Source organism: Oncorhynchus nerka, linkage group LG14 (assembly GCF_034236695.1).
Source record: "Oncorhynchus nerka isolate Pitt River linkage group LG14, Oner_Uvic_2.0, whole genome shotgun sequence".
Taxonomy (NCBI): Eukaryota; Metazoa; Chordata; class Actinopteri; order Salmoniformes; family Salmonidae; genus Oncorhynchus; species Oncorhynchus nerka.
This window is the reverse complement of record NC_088409.1, coordinates 68,686,679-68,707,597: the sequence shown is the minus strand read 5'-3', so window position 1 is coordinate 68,707,597 and position 20,919 is coordinate 68,686,679. Positions and strand designations below refer to the sequence as shown.

The window sequence follows — 20,919 nt, the reverse complement described above, 5'->3', positions numbered from 1 at the left end:
TTTTGAATGCTGGCAGTGCTTTCACTCTAGTGGTAGCATGAGACGGAGTCTACAACCCACACAAGTGGCTCAGGTAGTGCAGCTCATCCAGGATGGCACATCAATGCGAGCTGTGGCAAGAAGGTTTGCTGTGTCTGTCAGCGTAGTGTCCAGAGCATGGAGGCGCTACCAGGAGACAGGCCAGTACATCAGGAGACGTGGAGGAGGCCGTAGGAGGGCAACAACCCAGCAGCAGGACCGCTACCTCCGCCTGTGTGCAAGGAGGAGCAGGAGGAGCACTGCCAGAGCCCTGCAAAATTACCTCCAGCAGGCCACAAATGTGCATGTGTCTGCTCAAAAGGTCAGAAACAGACTCCATGAGGGTGGTATGAGGGCCCGACGTCCACAGGTGAGGGTTGTGCTTACAGCCCAACACCGTGCAGGACGTTTGGCATTTGCCAGAGAACACCAAGATTGGCAAATTCGCCACTGGCGCCCTGTGCTCTTCACAGATGAAAGCAGGTTCACACTGAGCACATGTGACAGACGTGACAGAGTCTGGAGACGCCGTGGAGAACGTTCTGCTGCCTGCAACATCCTCCAGCATGACCGGTTTGGCGGCGGGTCAGTCATGGTGTGGGGTGGCATTTCTTTGGGGGGCCGCACAGACCTCCATGTGCTCGCCAGAGGTAGCCTGACTGCCATTAGGTACCGAGATGAGATCCTCAGACACCCTGTGAGACCATATGCTGGTGTGGTTGGCCCTGGGTTCCTCCTAATGCAAGACAATGCTAGACCTCATGTGGCTGGAGTGTGTCAGCAGTTCCTGCAAGAGGAAGGCATTGATGCTATGGACTGGCCCGCCCATTCCCCAGACCTGAATCCAATTGAGCACATCTGGGACATCGTGTCTCGCTCCATCCACCAACGCCACGTTGCACCACAGACTGTCCAGGAGTTGGCGGATGCTTTAGTCCAGGTCTGGGAGGAGATCCCTCAGGAGACCATCCGCCACCTCATCAGGAGCATGCCCAGGCGTTGTAGGGAGGTCATACAGGCACGTGGAGGCCACACACACTACTGAGCCTCATTTTGACTTGTTTTAAGGACATTACATCAAAGTTGAATCAGCCTGTAGTGTGGTTTTCCACTTTAATTTTGAGGGTGACTCCAAATCCAGACCTCCATGGGTTGATAAAATTTGATTTCCATTGATCATTTGTGTGTGATTTTGTTGTCAGCACATTCAACTATGTAAAGAAAAAAGTATTTAATAAGAATATTTTATTCAATTCAGATCTAGGATGTGTTATTTTAGTGTTCCCTTTATTTTTTTGAGCAGTGTATTAAGTGGCATTGTTTAAAGTGGCTAGTGATACATTTTTTACATCAATTTCCATTATTAAAGTGAGCTGGAGTTGAGTCAGTATGTTGGCAGCAGCCACTCAATGTTAGTGGTGGCTGTTTAACAGTCTGATGGCCTTGAGATAGAAGCTGTTTTTCAGACTCTCAGTCCCAGCTTTGATGCACCTGTACTAGAGGTCGACCGATTATGATTTTTCAACGCCGATACCGATTATTGGAGGGCCAAAAAAAAGCACATTTTTAAAATGTATTTGTAATAATGACAATTACAACAATACTGAATGAACACTTATTTTAACTTAATATAATACATCAATAAAATCAATTTAGCTTCAAGTAAATAATTAAACATGTTAAATTTGGTTTAAATAATGCAAAAACAAAGTGTTGGAGAAGAAAGTAAAAGTGCAAAATGTGCCATGTAAGTTGGCTAACGTTTCAGTTCCTTGCTCAGAACATGAGAACATATGAAAGCTGGTGGTTCCTTTTAACATGAGTCTTCAATATTCCCAGGTAAGAAGTTTTAGGTTGTAGTTATTATAGGAATTATAGGACTATTTCCCTCTATACCATTTGTATTTCATTAACCTATGACTATTGGATGTTCTTATAGGCACTTTAGTATTGCCAGTTTAACAGTATAGCTTCCGTCCCTCTCCTCGCTCCTCCCTGGGCTCGAACCAGTAACACAACGACAACAGCCATCATCGAAGCAGCGTTACCCATGCACATGCAGAGCAAGGGGAACAACTACCAGAAGGCTCAGAGCGAGTGACGTTTGAAACGCTATTAGCGCGCGCTAACTAGCTAGCCATTTCACTTCGGTTACACCAGCTTCATCTTGGGAGTTGATAGGCTTGAAGTCATAAACAGCGCAATGCTTGACGCACAACGAAGAGCTGCTGGCAAAACGCACAAAAGTGCTGTTTGAATGAATGTTTACGCGCCTGCTTCTGCCTACCACCGCTCAGTCAGATGCTTGTATGCTCAGTCAGATTAAGTGCAATGCAGGACACACTAGATAATATCTAGTAATATCATCAACCATGTGTAGTTAACTAGTGATTATGATTGATTGTTTTTTTACAAGATAAGTTTAACGCTAGCTAGCAACTTACCTTGGCTTACTGCATTCGCGTAACAGGCAGTGTCCTTGTGGAGTGCAACAAGAGAGAGGCAGGTCGTTATTGCGTTGGACTAGTTAACTGTAAGGTTGCAAGATTGGATCCCCCGAGCTGACATGGTGAAAATCTGTCGTTCTGTCCCTGAATAAGGCAGTTAACCCACTGTTCCTAGGCCGTCATTGAAAATAATGTGTTCTTAACTGACTTGCCTAGTTAAATAATGGTCTAAAAAAAAAAATGAAATCGGCCTTAATTAATCGGCCATTCCGATTTATCGGTCGACCTCTAACCTGTACTGACCTCGCCTTCTGGATGATAGCACGGTGAACAGGCAGTGGCTCGGATGGTTGTTGTCCTTGATGATCTTTATGGCCTTCCTGTGACATCGGGTGGTGTAGGTGTCCTGGAGGGCAGGTAGTTTGCCCCCAGTGATGCGTTGTGCAGACCTCACTACCCTCTGGAGAGCCTTACGGTTGTGGGCGGAGCAGTTGCCGTAACAGGCGGTGATACAGCCCGACAGGATGCTCTCGATTGTGCATCTGTAGAAGTTTGTGAGTGCTTTTGGTGACAAGCCCAATTTCTTCAGCCTCCTGAAGTTGAAGAGGCGCTGCTGCGCCTTCTTCACAACGCTGTCTGTGTGGGTGGACGAATTCAGTTTGTCCGTGATGTGTTCGCAGAGGAACTTAAAACTTACTACCCTATCCACTACTGTCCCGTCAATGTGGATAGGGGGGTGCTCCCTCTGCTGTTTCCTGAAGTCTACAATCATCTCCTTTGTTTTGTTGACGTTGAGTGTGAGGTTACTTTCCTGACACCACACTCCAAGGGCCCTCACCTCCTCCCTGTAGGCCGTCTCGTCGTTGTTGGTAATCAAGCCTACCACTGTAGTGTCATCCGCAAACTTGATGATTGAGTTGGAGGCGCAATGCCTTTCTTAAAATCAATACACAGCAGAAGTATATATTTTTAAACCTGCATATTTAGTTAAAAGAAATTCATGTTAGCAGGCAATATTAAACTAGGGAAGTTGTGTCACTTCTCTTGCGTTCATTGCACGCAGAGTCAGAGTATATGCAACAGTTTGGGCCGCCTAGCTCGTTGCAAACTAATTTGCCAGAATTTTGCGTAATTATGACATAACATTGAAGGTTGTGCAATGTAACAGACATATTTAGACTTATGGATGTCACCCGTTAGATAAAATATGGAATGGTAGTTGGATGGGCTATGTACAGGTGCAATGATCTGGTAGCTGCTCTGACAGCTGTTGCTTGAAGTTAGTGAGGGAGAGATAAGTCTCCAGCTTCAGCGATTTTTGCAGTTCATTCCAGTCATTGGCAGCAGAGAGGAAGGAACGGAAGGAGGAATTTGCTTTGGGGCTGAGCGCGTGCTGCGGCTGGGTGCTGCTAATGGTGACCAGTGAGCTGAGATAAGGCGGGGCTTTACCTAGCAAAGACTTGTAGATGACCTGGAGCCAGTGGGTTTGTCGACTAATATGAAGCGAGGGCCAGCCAACGAGAGCGTACAGGTCGCAGTGGTGGGTAGTATATGGGGCTTTGGTGACAAAACGGATGGCACTGTGATAGACTGCATCCAATTTGTTGAGTAGAGTGTTGGAGGCTATTTTGACATCGCCGAAGTCGAGGATCGGTAGGATAGTCAGTTTTAGGAGGGTATGTTTGGCAGCATGAGTGAAGGATGCTTTGTTGCGAAATAGGAAGCCAATTCTAGATTTCAATTTCAACCTTTTTTGAGTTTTTGCTACAGGATGCAAATTTCTGTTTGAAAAAGCTAGCCTTAGCTTTCCTAACTGCTTGTGTATATTGGTTCCTAACTTCCCTGAAACGTTGCATATCACGGGGGGCTATTCGATGATATTGCAGTCCGCCACAGATTGTTTTTGTGCTGGTCAAGGGCAGTCAGGTCTGGAGTGAACCAAGGGCTATATCTGTTCCTGCGTCTACATTCTTTTAATGGGGCATGCTTATTTAAGATGGTGAGGAAGGCACTTTTAAAGAATAACCATGCATCCTGTGCTGACGGGATGAGGTCGATATCCTTCCAGGAGGTCAGAACGCTCAGATCAACCCCACTCCTCGACTAGAGCGTATACTGGACGCTCTGAATGCTCCGAGAGCAAAATGCTCTGAATTTCCGAGCGTTCTCTGAGCACACTCAGACACTCCAGAGGGAATTTATGAACACACCCTGTGAGTCATCATACCCATAAAACCTAGAGGTCAAACAGGGAAATGGTTCCAATCGTTTTTTTACCATTCATTTTTCCCATAGGGGATTTAGTAACACTTAAAATAAGGGCTGTGTTTCATGTGGGCTTATCCTGGGATGACGTTTTAATAACCAAGTAAATCTCACTAAGACCAGGTAACTTTTATTAATATATTCGCCTGTATTTACCCCCCAAAAATGCCATCTAATGTGGCTATCTTAAAGAACTACAAATGCCATCTAATGTGGCTATCTTAAAGAACTACAAATGCCATCATGATCTGGGCTGGGATATGGAGACAGGGGCTAGGGTAAGTAGAGGGGCTAGTGGTTAGTAGAGGGGCTAGGGGATGGGGTTAGGATAGAGGGCCGAGGGGTTAGCACGCACACGCTACTGACCCCACCCATACACCCCCCATCGTCATCATATATACCATCATCAATAGGACTGGTGTATATGTCTGATCTGTGTCAAAATGCATCACGTAGATCACTGCCTTCATTCCTTCCTCACACCATGCCAGTCTGCACCCATCTTGACGGATATGTTTTACAACATGTCTTCTCTTTAATATGTTCCGTATGGCCATAGACTGACATGTAACCGTTTCCTGTGAATGGTTTTGGAGCAGCCTATCAGACAGTGTGTCAGTCTACACAGGAGCAGACTGCTAGCTGGCATACCGTACTGTTACTACTGGGATGGTTAATGAATCAGGTTGATAGTCAGTGTGTTTGACAGAGCAGACCAACCAACCCAGAGACATGGTAGTGGAGGGAGTGGCGTTTTGGGCCCTGTCCAGAAACAGCCCCTAGCCCTTGTCCCCTATAGACACTTCATCTGTTGTAGATCTGGTAGAGTTGGATAGGGAGATGCAAAATGGTTGTAGCTCCGCCTTGGCCTCTGATAAAGACAACATCTGGCGGCTTTATATGTGAATGTACATTTTTTATTGGTTTGGTACACAGACAGGAACAAGACAAAATTCCACTCAGCACTACATAATCTACTTACATCGTTACAACACTTTCAATGTACAGCTCATAGAAGATTGGAATTTTCATTGTGTGTGTGTGTGTGTGTGTGTGTGTGTGTGTGTCTCACCCCCACAGAGCTCCAGAGGGAGGGCAGCATTGAGACTCTCAGCAACAGCTCTGGTTCCACCAGCGGCTCCATCCCCCGTAACTTTGAGGGCTACCGCTCTCCACTGCCCACCAACGAAAGCCAGCCCCTCAGCCTCTTCCCCTCCGGATTCCCCTAGAGGAGACCAGGAAACAGCCTGCCTACCACCCTACAAGACCTGGGGTCAAATACTATTTTAAGTCTTTCAAATGCTTTGAGTGTTTGCTTTAGTCTGCCTGGGGTGCCTGATGGGAGGGGACTACATTTTACTATTCTATTGGTTCTAGACAAGCTCAATAAAGCCCAGATAAAGTATTTGAACCCAGGTCTGCTACCTACCATCCATCCTACCGCTTCACACAGCACAGCCAGACAGTCCTGATGTCTTCCGGTCTCTCGCCATGTTGTTGTTCATTAGGATGTTATTGTGAGCAGTGGTTCCCTTTTCATGTTCCCTGCTCTCTCTTTCCAAATCCAGGAACTGTCCAGTGTTACTCTCACCTACCGATGTGTGTGTGTCTGTCTGTCTGTCTGTCGATGTGTCACATGGCGTGTGTTTCATTTTGGGTGTGTGAAATAGCTGAAGTTTGTTATTTAGCTAGACATGTTTTTATGGAGTTGATTAACTACGTGTCACTTTGACTTTTTCACAAGCTTGTAAATGGTGATGGACCTATAATGTAGCTGTAGTTGTTTTACTTCTGAAGATAACGACCTAGCTCAGCATGCGCACTGTAATGTATATTAGCTTTGCTTATTAAGACCAAATCACTTCCATGTAAGCTTTTCTCTTCATTTGGTAACATTGATGGTTTTGGTGGGTATCTTTTTAGTTTGTTGAGTCGAGTGTCTTCTGATGATTTCATCTTGCTTTGATTATGATTTTCTTTTTCTTTTTTTGCAACAAAAAACAGGTTTGTGCTTTAACAAAAGAAAAGGCTTATTCCTTACTTGCGTACACACACACCTCAAACACACCCCAAACACAAACACACGCTTGTATGCTGAATAACTACTTTGCCAGCTTGCTTTTCTTAGTGAATGGGTCATTGCTAGACTTGACCAGACCACATAGGACTTGAAATGAAGTGTGATCTGATGCACGAGTGAGAACAGAAAGATAGACTCACCTTTGAGACTTAAAACAAGTTCTAAATATTTGGTCACTGATTTTGTATTTAGTGTTTGTCAACATTTAAATTTTATAACACAATACAATCCTAGTCCTTTGTCTGGGGAATGGATGTCTGGTTGACTACACGGGTCTGATCAGAAAAATGCTACGTTACAGGACTTTCAGGTAGAAATACATTTTATAGAACATGTGACTCCTCTGTCCTGTAGGAAAAGGAGTCATTACAGATCTATATATTACATATTTATCTGCAATGTTCGGGACTGTTTCACCCTACTGAACACAGCCATATTCCCGTAATTCTGCATGTTGAATGAGTCGATGGCTACTGCTGCTTGGTCACTGGACAATGTCACATAAAAGAGGCATGATGAATTTATTCATTTTAATACAGAACACATGTTTATTAATACATTTTTACTAATATTGGTTTTGTAAAATACCAAATCGTTATTTGCTATACATTCATGTTAATGAAATGTATTGATGTGTTATTATTACCCCTGGATACTCAATGATTTCATATATGCTCAATAAATATTACACCTGCAGAGTCATTGTTTCAATCACGTGAACAAAAGTTATCAGCAAGTGCTTTTGTAAATGCAAAGTGACTTCTCGTTTAATTTAATGAAAATAAATAAACCACACCAAAGCCAGTGCACATTTTCTGCCAGTTTATTGTGGAAAAGCAGACCATGAATACAACACTCTTAACCTCTTGCTTCTACCCTCTACTTTTTTGAACATTCTGTTAAAAATCGCGCAACATTTCAGCGCCCTGCTACTCATGCCAGGAATATAGTATTTGCATATGATTAGTATGTGTGGATAGAAAACACTCAGACGTTTATAAAACTGGTTAAATCACGGCTGTGGCTATAACATAACGTGCGTTTCATCGGAAAGCGCAGGAAAAACTGATCACTGAAAATGGAAAAATATATTGCTGCGCTACTTGAACCCATTGATAAAGGTGAACCACAATTAATGAGCTGAGGTTGCAGTACCTACAGCTTCCACACGGTGTCTAGAGTCTTGTCATTTGCCTACGAGTTGTTTCTTGGTCAAACACATGCAAGGCAGCACATTTCTTCAGGTCTAGGACCGGATATTTTGGTTGAGTTTCTAGCCGGACATTTTTCCAGACGGACAGCTATAGAATATACTTCGTCTTGTGATTAATTTGATCGCTTATTAACGTTTACTAATACCTAAAGTTGCATTACAAAAGTATTTCGAAGTGTTTTGTGAAAGTTTATCGTCGACTTTTTGAATTTTAAAAAATTACGTTACGTTATGAAACGCTGTTTTTTTTCGTTGATCACACAGTCTACATATAACGATATCTAGGCTATATATGGACCGATTTAATCGAAAAAAAGACCCAATAGTGTTTATGGGACATCTAGGAGTGCCAACAAAGAAGATGGTCAAAGGTAATGAATGTTTTCTATTTTATTGTGCGGTTTTTTGTGTAGCGCCGAATATGCTAATTATTTTGTTTACGTCCCCTGCGGGTCTTTTGTGGTGTTACATGCTATCAGATAATAGCTTCTCATGCTTTCGCCGAAAAGCATTTTAAAAATCTGACTTGTTGCCTGGATTCACAACGAGTGTAGCTTTAATTCAATACCCTGCATGTGTATTTTAATGAACGTTTGAGTTTTAACTAATACTATTAGCATTTAGCGTAGCGCATTTGCATTTCCAGAGCTCTAGTTGGGACGCAAGCGTCCCGAGTAGAAGCAAGAGGTTAACCTGTTGCGACGAGCAATCCCGTATCCGGGATCCTGTTTATAGCCTCAAGCTCATTACCATAACGCAACGTTAATTATTCATGAAGATCGCAAATGAAATGAAATAAATATATTTGCTCTCAAGCTTAGCCTTTTGTTAACAACACTGTCATCTCAGATTTTCAAAATATGCATTTGAACCATAGCTAAACAAGGCATTTGTGTAAGAGTATTGATAGCTAGCATAGCATTAAGCCTAGCATTCAGCATACAACATTTTCACAAAAACAAGAAAAGCATTCAAATAAAATAATTTACCTTTGAAGAACTTCAGATGTTTTCAATGAGGAGACTCTCAGTTAGATAGCAAATGTTCAGTTTTTCCAAAAAGATTATTTGTGTAGGAGAAATCGCTCCGTTTTGTTCATCACGTTTGGGTAAGAAAAAACCCGAAAATTAAGTCATTACAACGCGAACTTTTTTCCAAATTAACTCCATAATATCGACAGAAACATGGCAAACGTTGTTTAGAATCAATCATTCGTGGCAGTTGACTTTCTTCTCTGAAAAAAATGGAAACGCGCATGGAGCTGGAGATTACGCAATAATTTCGACGGAGGACACCGGGCGGACACCTGGTAAATGTAGTCTCTTATGGTCAATCTTCCAATGATATGCCTACAAATACGTCACAATGCTGCAGACACCTTGGGGAAACGACAGAAAGTGCAGGCTCATTCCTGGCGCATTCACAGCCATATAAGGAGACATTGGAACACAGCGCATTCAAAATCTGGACCATTTCCTGTATGAAATTTCATCTTGGTTTCGCCTGTGGCATTAGTTCTGGGGCACTCACAGATAATATCTTTGCAGTTTTTGAAACGTCAGAGTTTTTTCTTTCCAAAGCTGTCAATTACATGCATAGTCGAGCATCTTTTCGTGACAAAATATCTTGTTTAAAACGGGAACGTTTTTTATCCAAAAATTAAAAGAGCGCCCCCTATCTCGAGGAAGTTAAAACTTATCACTCAGATCAAGAGTCAAATGAACTTAAAAATGTTCAAATATCAGTACAAGACTAATTGATGTAAGGCTTGTATTGTATTGGCTGAATTTCTTTAAATCGACAATTATGTGAACTGTCTTGTGCAACTGTCTTATTTAAATGCAATTCACTTACCTTAGACGGGACCAAAACTGGAGCTGAGACTGAAGAAATGGCCATGTGAATGTGTTTGAGCAGGCATACTCAGGCATGCTCTGCTCTCTTCTTCAGGTTGTTTTCTCCATACAAAAAGAATCAATAGAACGGGCTTGGAACCCCTAACCCTGCCATTTTGACCTGATTTTACTGGTCCACCGATAGAGTAGCCCATTATGGGTGCGTTCATAAATTCACTCTGGCTATCTATTACAATTTCAGAGCACTCTTGTCTGAGTGTGCCAGAACGCAGAATAACTGCTGAATTTACAAACGCTCAACACCCGTTGAATATGGCTGATGCCAGTAAACGTCGGCAAAAAAGCGTAATTAAATAGTTGCCAGCAGCACAGTAACAGTCACCAACGCTCTGGATAACATGAAAACAGCCTAATCAACTCTGCTAGGGTGAGTAAAATGGTCAGTGTGAGGTGTTCTCTCATTTGTTTTCTGGAAGTAGCTAGCTAGCCAACGTTGGCCAGTTAGCTTGGGTGCTTGACTGCCGTTGTGAGGTCAGAACGCTCAGATCAACCCTACTCCTCGGTTAGAGCGTCCAGTGTACGCTCTGAACGCTCCGAGAACAAGATGCTCTGAATTTCCAAACGGCCAGAGGGCTCTCTGAGCACACTCAGGCACACCAGAGGGAATTTACAAACACACCCTATGAGTCATAATACCCATTAAACCTAGCGGTCAAACAGGGAGATGGTCCCAATTGTTTTCCCACCATTTTCCCCGTAGGGAATTTTAGAAACACTTAAGAAAAGGGTTGTGTTTCATGTGGGCTTACCCTGGGGTGACGTTTTAATAACCATGTAAATATCTGTAGGATAAATTAATATATTCACCTTTATTTACCCCCCAACAATGAAATGCTAATTAGCTGCTAATATGGCTATCATGAAGAACTACAAATGCCATGATGATCTGGGCGAGACTGCCGAATCGAGGCAAAGGTAAGAATCTCTGAATTAACTATCTAATGTTAGCTAAATCTAGTAATGAATAAATTGGCTACATTTATTTAAATAGACAATTATGTGAACTGTCCTGTTTAAATTGACACAATACCTGTTAGCAAAGGTGTCAGCCAGAGATGATGTGCAGGAGCTTGCAGGGATTTGTAGTTTTGCATGATGTCTAGTTTGATGCTAATTAGCACTTTCGATTCTGAGAGTAAATAGAGCCGAATATATTGATAAAAGTCACCTTGTCCGAGAGAGATTTACATGGTTATCAAAACATCACGCCAGGGTAAACCTACACAAAACACAGCCCTTATTTTAAGTGTTTCTAAAATCCCCTATGGGAAAAATGAATGGTGGAAAAACAATTGGAACCATTTCCCTGTTTGACCACTAGGTTTTATGAGAGTTATGACACCTCCACTGTGAGGCTCTATTATGGCATAATAGACTTGAATGGGGATGCCTGTTCTTTCCGTTATATTTCTATGGTTTGCCCACTGACGCTCCCCTGGTGCTGTGACATGGTGCCTTGCAATGTCTCTCTGAGTCTGAGGGGACCATGCCCAGGTCAGTGCCCCAGCTGGCACCTCTACCAGGGGCAGGGGCCTGATAAGGAGGGCACACCTTAACTAATCATTTCACATCTGAAAAACTACCTGTGTTCTTATTGATCAAGTACAAATCGTACCTCCCTGTTTCAAAACGTTGTTTGCCTCCTTAACAGGCCCCTGGTCGTTACCCTCCTCTCCTGTGACAGTCTCCATTAATACCCATCCTCCTCTGCCAGCAAACTCTGTGAATAGGAGCAGAGAGAGGAGAGAGAGAAGGTTGGCACCAGGAGAGAAGCCTCATTAATACATAGCTAGCCACAACCACTTATGGACAGGTTTGCTAAGCTTTTGCTAACATTGTTTTGCTCAAAAAAAAAACATTCACTGTAGAAAAAGTAAATAAAATTATCTCTATCCAAACGTGTATATTTCTTTAACTTTGTGTGATTTATTAGTGTACTTATCTGTCTTGAAATGTGATGAAAATTGTTATTCACTTACATTCAATAATTTCTCAACAGACTAATAGCATTATATTGTGTGTACAATATCAGATCTTATATATTTTGATTGCATTTAATTGTTGTCATCCTCAACTAAATAGAGTATAAAATTGTTACATTGTTAGCAAATAGTTCTGTTAGGCAAGTAAAATTCCCTATTTTTTGTATCAATCAATTATTTTCCTCTCCTCGGTGCACTCCTCAAAGGAGCCAACTGGATAGCGAATAGGAATGAAACAAGTTAAATGTATACACTCACTACTGTAAATCAACTGGATAGCGAATAGGAATGAAACAAGTTAAATGTATACACTCACTACTGTAAATCAACTGGATAGCGAATAGGAATGAAACAAGTTAAATGTATACACTCACTACTGTAAATCAACTGGATAAGAGCGTCTGTTAAATGATAAATGTAAGCATGTCAATGGGTATCAAATAGTCATACTTGCGGATGAATTTATAGGGGCATCCATTTCATTATATCCTATTTTCATATGAATATGGCAGACAAAGTATAGTGGGAAATACCGTGGTTATTGCAGGTATGTTGATGACATGTTATGATCTTTTAGTAAATACAACAACCCAAAGACCAATTAGACTTCACATAGGGCTATTATTATTGTTAATTTAATATACAATTGTAATCTTGTCACTTTTCAGGTCATGCTTTTCAATCGTCTAACCGGAGGCGAATATTCTTTGATATAACCTAACAGTTCTGTATTGTTTACAGTGCCAAAATGTCCATTGAAAAAAATGTTACGCATCAATGGGTTTATTCAAACGAAAAAACACTTACTTCTACACTTTATTCAAACGAAAAACACTTACTTTTGAGGACCCTAATCGCGTTATTCTGAACAAGATTATAGTATGTGTACACTTATGTCTAATTCAATGATAGAGACCATCGTGTGAGAGGTTACGTTCGAAATGTAATACGGGAAAGTGCTTTTCTTGTCGATAAATTAAAGTATGACTCAAATAAGTAGTTTCCCCCTAACCTCAGGTAATTTCATATCGCCTCTGTATATATTACGATTCAATTTTTTTCTGCTGCATGAATTGAACATTTAATTTTGAAGCACTGTCAACAAGTTCAACTGTGTTAATTAAGTGAACACGAATTTGACAGAACTGTAGCCTATAGTAGAAAGCAATAAGCCGAAAAATTAGGTTATTTTCAAGGGAACTGAATGCATGTGAAACATAATAGCCTATCACATCAAATTGATCAAGGCTGTTATAGAGTTACGATCCTGAACAGAAATTGATCTGCTTTATACGCATGTATGTTGTCAATTGGGTTGTTTTTCCATCAATACGACATTAGCTTATCGTTTCTCTCATAGCTATTTGAGCTAAGACATTTGAACAAACCAAAATGGTTAGTCTATAGCAGTGGTTCCCAACCTGCGGTACTAAGGCCCCTGGGGCTACTTGGCCTATCCACAAGGTTGATCCACATGGGGTACTTGAGAAGTCTACTGGTAAATGCACGAGGGGGTACTTCAGGGGTACTCCGGGGAGAGCTAAATTCAGTTGGTGGTACAGTAACCGAAAAAAGTCTGGGCACCACTGGTTTATAGGGCTAGGCTATATTGTCTACCTTCCACTTCTGAAGTCGGTCAGAGAACTTCCAACACCTAGGCTATAATCTCCCATTTATTTCTGTTGTGGACTATTTTCCGGTTTATTTTAACTGCAGATGCAACAATTACATGAAGCTTGCTACTGAAGTTAATTATATACCTTTCCCTATCTAGTAGGTAGACCTACTTGTAGCCTACATCAGTATCGACCCACATGGATTTACATTTTTTCTTCATTTTCTTAGATACATAAAATACACTTTACATGTAACTTGCATGTGTCCTATATCTCGAACTCTAACAATGTTCGAGTACAGCAGCTTTGTTTACAAGTTGTGAATCAGTAGCATTATGACCTTAACGCGGGTATAACATATATATCTAGTAAAGACTTCCATTACATCAGTGTATCGACACAAAGAAAAAGCATTGCAACACAAATTCAAAGGTGCGTGCAAATCACTGTTAGCTCTATTGTCAAATAAATCACTGTTATAACACTATTGTCAAATAAATCACTGTTATAAAACTATTGTCAAATAAATCACTGTTATTACACTATTGTCAAAGTTTAACACGAACGAACTGGTGGATCATTACTTCTTGTTACCTTAATTGTCAGTATTCACAAGATGTAAACAGTAGGCCTACAAAAGATTTTTTAAATCTTCAGGCTATTCTCCTTTCTCCATAGGCTAATGCTTTTTAAACGTATTCTAGGCCTACTCGCAGAAACAGATCTCTTTCAGTTGGATAGGTCACTCACACAAAATATCCTACGGTTTAACCCGCACAATTTAATGAAAATAATTAGGCTATAATGCGTGGTATAAATACCTGATGGATTTAGTAGCCATGTTATTCTATCAGGTTGCTATCAGCAGCATCCTAAAACTGCCATCTCTGAGGTATGTTGAGGGTATTTAAAAAATATTTTTTTAAATGTAAGTCACTGTTATCAGTTAAACTATCAATTAAGGTCCATTCAATGTCACTCGCCTGAAACCATGATATGGAAGTTTCATTGAATCAAATCAAATCAAATGGTATTAGTCACATGCGCCGAATACAACAGGTGTAGTAGACCTTACAGTGAAATGCTTACTTACGAGCCCCTAACCAACAATGCAGTTAAAAAAAAATACTGATAAGAATAAGAAATAAAAGTAACAAGTAATTGTGTGTACGATGGTAAGTAATTTAGTGATTTTGGTCCATATCTTTTCAGAAATCAATGAAGGCCAAACAAATACGTCTTTATGCTATTTTGCACTCAAGTAAGATCCTGCTAGCGCAAAAACGTGTTCACTTGTGATCTGGCCCATTACGCATGTGTAAAGCGCGCTGCATTGAAGGTAAGGGGGTTAATGATATATGCCAGGGTCACGGACGGGGTTGTAATTGAATAAGCATCCCACATGCTGCACCGCTCCGGTGGCTCTGGGGCCAGGCCTCGCTGATCAAAGGTAGGGAATCCGGGGACGAGAGGGCCGGCAGCGGAAAGGGAAATTCCCGAAGCTACATGGAGTATTGTGTGCTTTCAACCTGTGTTGCCAGAAGCAGAAAAGAAACAAAAACTCAATTCACTCTCAACCACATAGGGTTGGGGAGTAACGTATTACATGTAATCCGTTATATGTAAGGGATTACAAAAAACGGTAACTGTAATCAGTTACGTTACCAGCTAAAATATTGTAAGCGAAAAAACTTTGACACTTCTGTGTTCTCTCAGTGACATTGAAATCAGCGTTGAAAAGGGGCGGAAGTTTAAATTTGTTCCACCTGAGCGAATCAGACCACTATGACGACACACCAAATGGGTTTGATGGATACCGGGAAAAGAGCAGGAATAGGCTTTTGTAGGCTACAGTCCAAGCTATGTCTTCCAATGGTGAGACTGCTGTCGGCATCCAAAGATTATCCAACTTGAATAAACGCTTGGAGGTAAGGATGACAGCAGTGGTGTCGTCTACGGCGATATGGATATCACTTATTATTGATATCTACACAGCGCATTGATGTGGATCACACTGCTGCTCTCTCATTTATCTATTTGCGCCTTACAGATTGTGGTTGTTGTGGATGGCTGTTCACACATCTAAATGTGTATTTGAATCGAATAATGTTTGAATTCAAGAAGTTTAAGTTGCCTATCAATCATTGTTTGTGAAACCAGTGGACAGCCAGTGAAAAATGCGCTCTTGCAACAGCTGCATAGTGAGGATCCCAGCCTATTGCAAAATCTAATTCATGCTGATATTTTTTTTATATCCAAAAGCCTAATAGACACATGCTCAAACTCACACACTTTTGGTAGACTTACAGGGGCAGTTTGTAGTTGCTTCATCCATTTGTGGACTTATAAATTATATATATATATATATATATATATATATATATATATATATATATATATATATATATCCATTGATTATTGAAGAATATAACTTATAAATGTCTCATGAGCTCTCATGTCTAGTTCAACTTTCACACTCCATGAGAATCCCCAAAAAGCTTGTTTTTCTCCAATGTTTGTAAATCCATCCATAGCTCTTTTCTATTAATCTGAGAGTGGTTACATTTCTCAGGCCCATCCCTCAGCTTTTTACCAAAACAGAGGCGGGGAATCCATTTTGTTATTGCTTCCTCTGTGGATTTGCAATTTAAAGATCTGCATATTATCAAGATATCAAAGTGTTGACTACAAAAAGGAAAACAATAGGCATATAGCAATGTTCATTTTTCACATGTAAATAGCACTTTTCACTAGTGCTCAAATCATGCCATTCCATGAGCGCAGCATTTATTTATTTTTTACCCCGAATCAATGAGCCCAATCAGTCCACCACGACAACAAAATCATAAACAACAGAGTAGGGCTGGCTAATAAATCCTTAGTTTTGGGGTTGTGCTCAGGTAAAACAAATGGGCTAATCTATATTTCAATATTTCCAAGTCCCATTCCTGAAGATCAAGGGGTATAACATTTATTGGAATGACTGGAATTCTGATAGACTTTGGTTTTTAATGCAAAGATATAATTGAATCCTATTATTATATGCAGTAGAAAGCGATGGGTTAGAAGAAGCCTACATAACCAACCCATAAAGTGTCATTTGACATCCATATATGGCCAGCTATGTAAACTTTAACATTGATTTATCCGGCCATAGATGTCGTTCAATTGGTAACATACATTTTTGTCTTCTTCTAATGCCTCTTAAGGGGAAAGTAATATAAAAGTAACTCAATGTAATCAGATTACTGAGTTTGGGTAATCCAAAAGTTACGTTACTGATTACAATTTTGGACAGGTAACTGTAACATATTACATTTAGAAAGTAACCTACTCAACCCTGCAACCACAGACAATGACAATGCAGGTAAATGTTGGTGGGAAGATTGTTTTGTCAAAAACTATAGACTATAGATCACAGTCAAATGAACTTGGACAGAGGGAAACAGTGAACAACACAGAGAACATGGAGTGTTTTGGTTTAGTGGAGTAACAAGGAGACTGGAGAGCAGCATTAAGGGTGTTCCGTGGGGTCATTTTAGCGCCCCCACCTGTTGCTACCTGCGAAAGGTAGGCTGTCACCACATAGAATTAGGAACTAGAATTAGCTATATTAGCTGTCAATTTCTCCAGACAAACGCTTCAAGCATTCAAGTTGTGCGTCAGAGACAAAAGGCTATACAATTCGCTAAATAAGAATTGAACGTAGATTTTCAAGCATAAAACATATTTCCAATTCACGGACCTGGCATAATCACCAGTTCTGGGCTACTATTTTACAAATAACCTCCTTTTAACCTATTATTACTAAAGCCGACTTTCAAGGTGATAGCTGCACGTGAAAATAACATCAGTGGAATCACATTTGTTGATCAATAAGCAATTACCAGTTTTGGATTTTGTCACAACAGTCTTTTTGCCCTCCACTTTTACAAAACGTGTTATATGAACAATAAGTGTTAAACGGATGTTTGACTCAATCTGTGTGTGTGTGGGGGTTGTCTGCCAAAGTGTTAGTGGGGCTGTTTTGGTGGTCCCAAGGGTCGAGAAGAGCATTAGGGGCTTCCATTCGTTGAACCATCCGAGCCCTGTTGGGTTGTTGGTTGTGAGGGGCGGGGCGGGGGGTTGAGGAGCGCCTATTCGGCTACCAGCGCTCATTGTAAGAATTGTTATTTTTCATCAATCAGTCGCAATTTGTCCAAGCGGACAGGACAGCCCACCGGCAGCCCTGCTGACTCGGGTCAATGAGACAACACGAGCACGAAGACGAGCAAATTGCACAAAGTTCGCAGAGGGCGGGAAAGAGGGATTAAAACCCGGCTTTAATGAGTGGGAGAAGAAGAAATGGAGAGAAAATTAAATAGGCCGTGTGTGTGTGTGTGTGTGTGTGTGTGTGTGTGTGTGTGTGTGTGTGTGTGTGTGTGTGTGTGTGTGTGTGTGTGTGTGTGTGTGTGGTGAGAGCGAGAGAGCGAGAGGAGAAGTGTAGTAAGCGAGAATGAAAGAGAGATGGGGAATAGGAGGGTGAGGGTGAGGGGGTTGGTGGTAGCCTGGCTGAAGGAGGCGCTGGGTATACATGTGACAAGGGGAAATATGAGGGACTTTGACAGGTCTTAAACGGTCTGGCGCCAAGGCCTCAGTCTACCGGCTAAATATAGCAGGAGAGATGATGCAGAGAGATGGGAAGAAAATATTAAAGGAAGAAATTAACAATGTAGCGAGAGTAGCCTAAAAAATAACAATAGCCCTACTAAATTACAGACAAATACGGCTGTAATAGTTACAATAGTTTCCCGTTATTTCGTAATTAGACTTTTCCCGCAGCATATCAGTAACACGCTGGTCAACACACCCTGAAGGTGCACTGTTCTTTCTGCACATTTTCACCCAAAGCTTGCATTTAAACAAATTATATTAGGGCTTAATGCAAAATAATGTATGTTCCTTTGGGGTTATAACCTTTTACATAGGAAATGATCTCAAGGTATGGCGAGCAGATATCTTGTCACGCACAGGAGCGAGCATAAAGACATAAATGGCCTATTTCTAAAGGACTATGTTCGACATTTAACAGAAATATGCTGAATATTTTCGTTATTGCCACATCTCTCATCTCTGCTTTAACAGGTAGTAGGATATAATGGGGAACGCTTCTGTTATGAACGAGATTAAAAATCATCAGTAATAACACCATATCACTTGATGATTGCTTTTTTCCATTAGAATGTATTCACACCCTTGCCTTTTTCCACATTGTTGTGTTAAGAGTGAGATTAAAATAGATTTAATTGTCAATTTTGGTCAATGCCCTACACAAAATAATCTGTATAAATCTAACATTTATAAAATATTCATACACATTATAACTCTAATATGCCTTGACAATACATGTTAGAATCGCCTTTGGCAGTGATTACAGCTTTGATGCTTCTTGGGTTAGTCTCTAAGAGCTTTGCACACCTGGATTGTACAATATTTGCCCATTAATTATTATTTTATAATTCTTCAAGCTCTGTCAAATTGGTTGTTGTTCATTGCTAGAAAGCCATTTTAAAGTTTTGCCATAGATTTTCAAGCCGATTTAAGTCTAAACTGAGATTTTTCCACCTTGCCAGCTCAGGGATTCAAACCAGTGACCTTTTGGTTACTGGTCCAACGCTCTTAACCACTTGGCTACCTGCCACCATCATTGTCCTGTTCAAATGTGATTTTGTCTCTGTGTCTGTGGGAAAGAAGACTGAACCCGGTTTTCCTCTAGTATTTTGCTTGTGCTTAGCTGTATTCTGTTTATTTTTATCCTAAAAAAACTCCCTAGTCCTGCTGATGAAAAGCATACCCATAACATGATTCAGCCACCACCATGGTTGAAAATATGAAGACTGGTACTCAGTGATGTGTTGTTGGATTTTCCCCAAACATAACATTTTGTAGTCAGGGAAAAAAGTTTATTTCTTTGCCACATTTTTTGCAATATTACTTCTGTGCCCTGTTGCAAACAGGATGCATGTTTTTCAAATGTTTTATTCTGTACAGGCTTCCTTCTTTACACTCTGTCATTGTGGAGTAACTACAATGTTGTTGATCCATCCTCAGTTTTCCCTTATGGTGAAATCCCTGAGCAGTTTCCTTCCTCTCAGGCAACTGAGTTAGGAAACAACGCCTGTATCGTTGTAGTAACTGTGTATATTGATACACCATCCAAAGTGTAATTAATAACTTCATGATGCTCAAAGGGATATTCAATGTCTGCTTTTTTAAAAACTTTTACCTATCTACCAATCGGTGCCCTTCTTTGCGAGACATTGAAAAACCTCCCTGGTCTTTGTGGTTGAATCTGTGCTGGAAATTCACTACTCAGATTGAGGGACCTAACAGATGTGTGATGGGGATGGGGTAGTCATTCAACAATCCTATAACCACTATTATTGAACACATAATGAGTCCATATATCTTGTGATTTGTTAAGCACATTTTTACTCCTGAACTTATGTAGGCTTCCAATAACGAAGGGGTTGAATACTTACTGACTCAAGACATTTCAGCTTTTCATTTTTTGTAAATTTCTTCAAACAACTTAAGTCCACTTTCACTTTATGGGGTATTGTGTGTAGATCAGTTATACCAAATCTCAATTTAATATTTTTTTTATTCAGGTTGTAACACAACGAAATGAAAACGTAGGGGTGACTTTCTGAAGGCACTACATGGAGGGTATGTACACAGAGCAAATACATGCAGCGTAATTGCAAACCCGTTGTTGATGTAATTAGTTGTTTAAGTATATTCATAGAAAACCATTAACATTCTCCATGTGGTGCTGATCTTTTCCCACTCAGAATGTTTCTTCTCCCTAACTTGAACCTGAGTAAGTAGGCTAAGCTTTAACGACGAGTCTTCTACATAGTCTAGCAGCAGTTAGCGTCTGTTAGAATGCACTTAATTTCACTGACTTAGGCTACTGACTGACTCAGTCGACCACGAGTTGAATGTATAGCCTATAAAGGACGAAAACCATGACAGACAAGTACAAAGACTGACCAGGTTTTAAAAAAAAGGAAGCATAGCGCTTTAAAGATGTGAGATTGATAAAAATAAATGATCCTTAATTCAAACTAAATCAAATATATCTAAAATAGGCTTAATGATAAGTACCACTGAAACTGTAGCCCTATATATAATAGATTCCCTATCTGTCATTTCAAAGGTGTAATAAGAACATTATATTCACAAAACTAAATGATGAAACATGCTGGGCCTAATGAGCTAGAAAATTAGTAGCCAAATGTTATATCCTTATCCATTATGCATAATTGACCACCCTTAACCTATTATAACAACAACTTTCATTATTCTGATTATATTCTTCATAATTGAAACGAAATAAA

The 20,919-nt window shown here is 40.6% G+C and overlaps 1 protein-coding gene across 1 annotated transcript in view; it reads left to right on the top strand.

Annotated features, from left to right (window-relative positions):
- The window catches only part of LOC115141758 (BCAS3 microtubule associated cell migration factor-like), a 355,332-nt gene extending 347,718 nt beyond the window's left edge, over positions 1-7,614 (top strand). The window contains 1 exon segment of the mRNA XM_065000321.1: positions 5,811-7,614. Coding sequence (XP_064856393.1) covers positions 5,811-5,959 — 149 coding nt within the window. The 3' untranslated portion in view covers positions 5,960-7,614.
- The last annotated feature ends 13,305 nt before the right edge of the window (positions 7,615-20,919 follow it).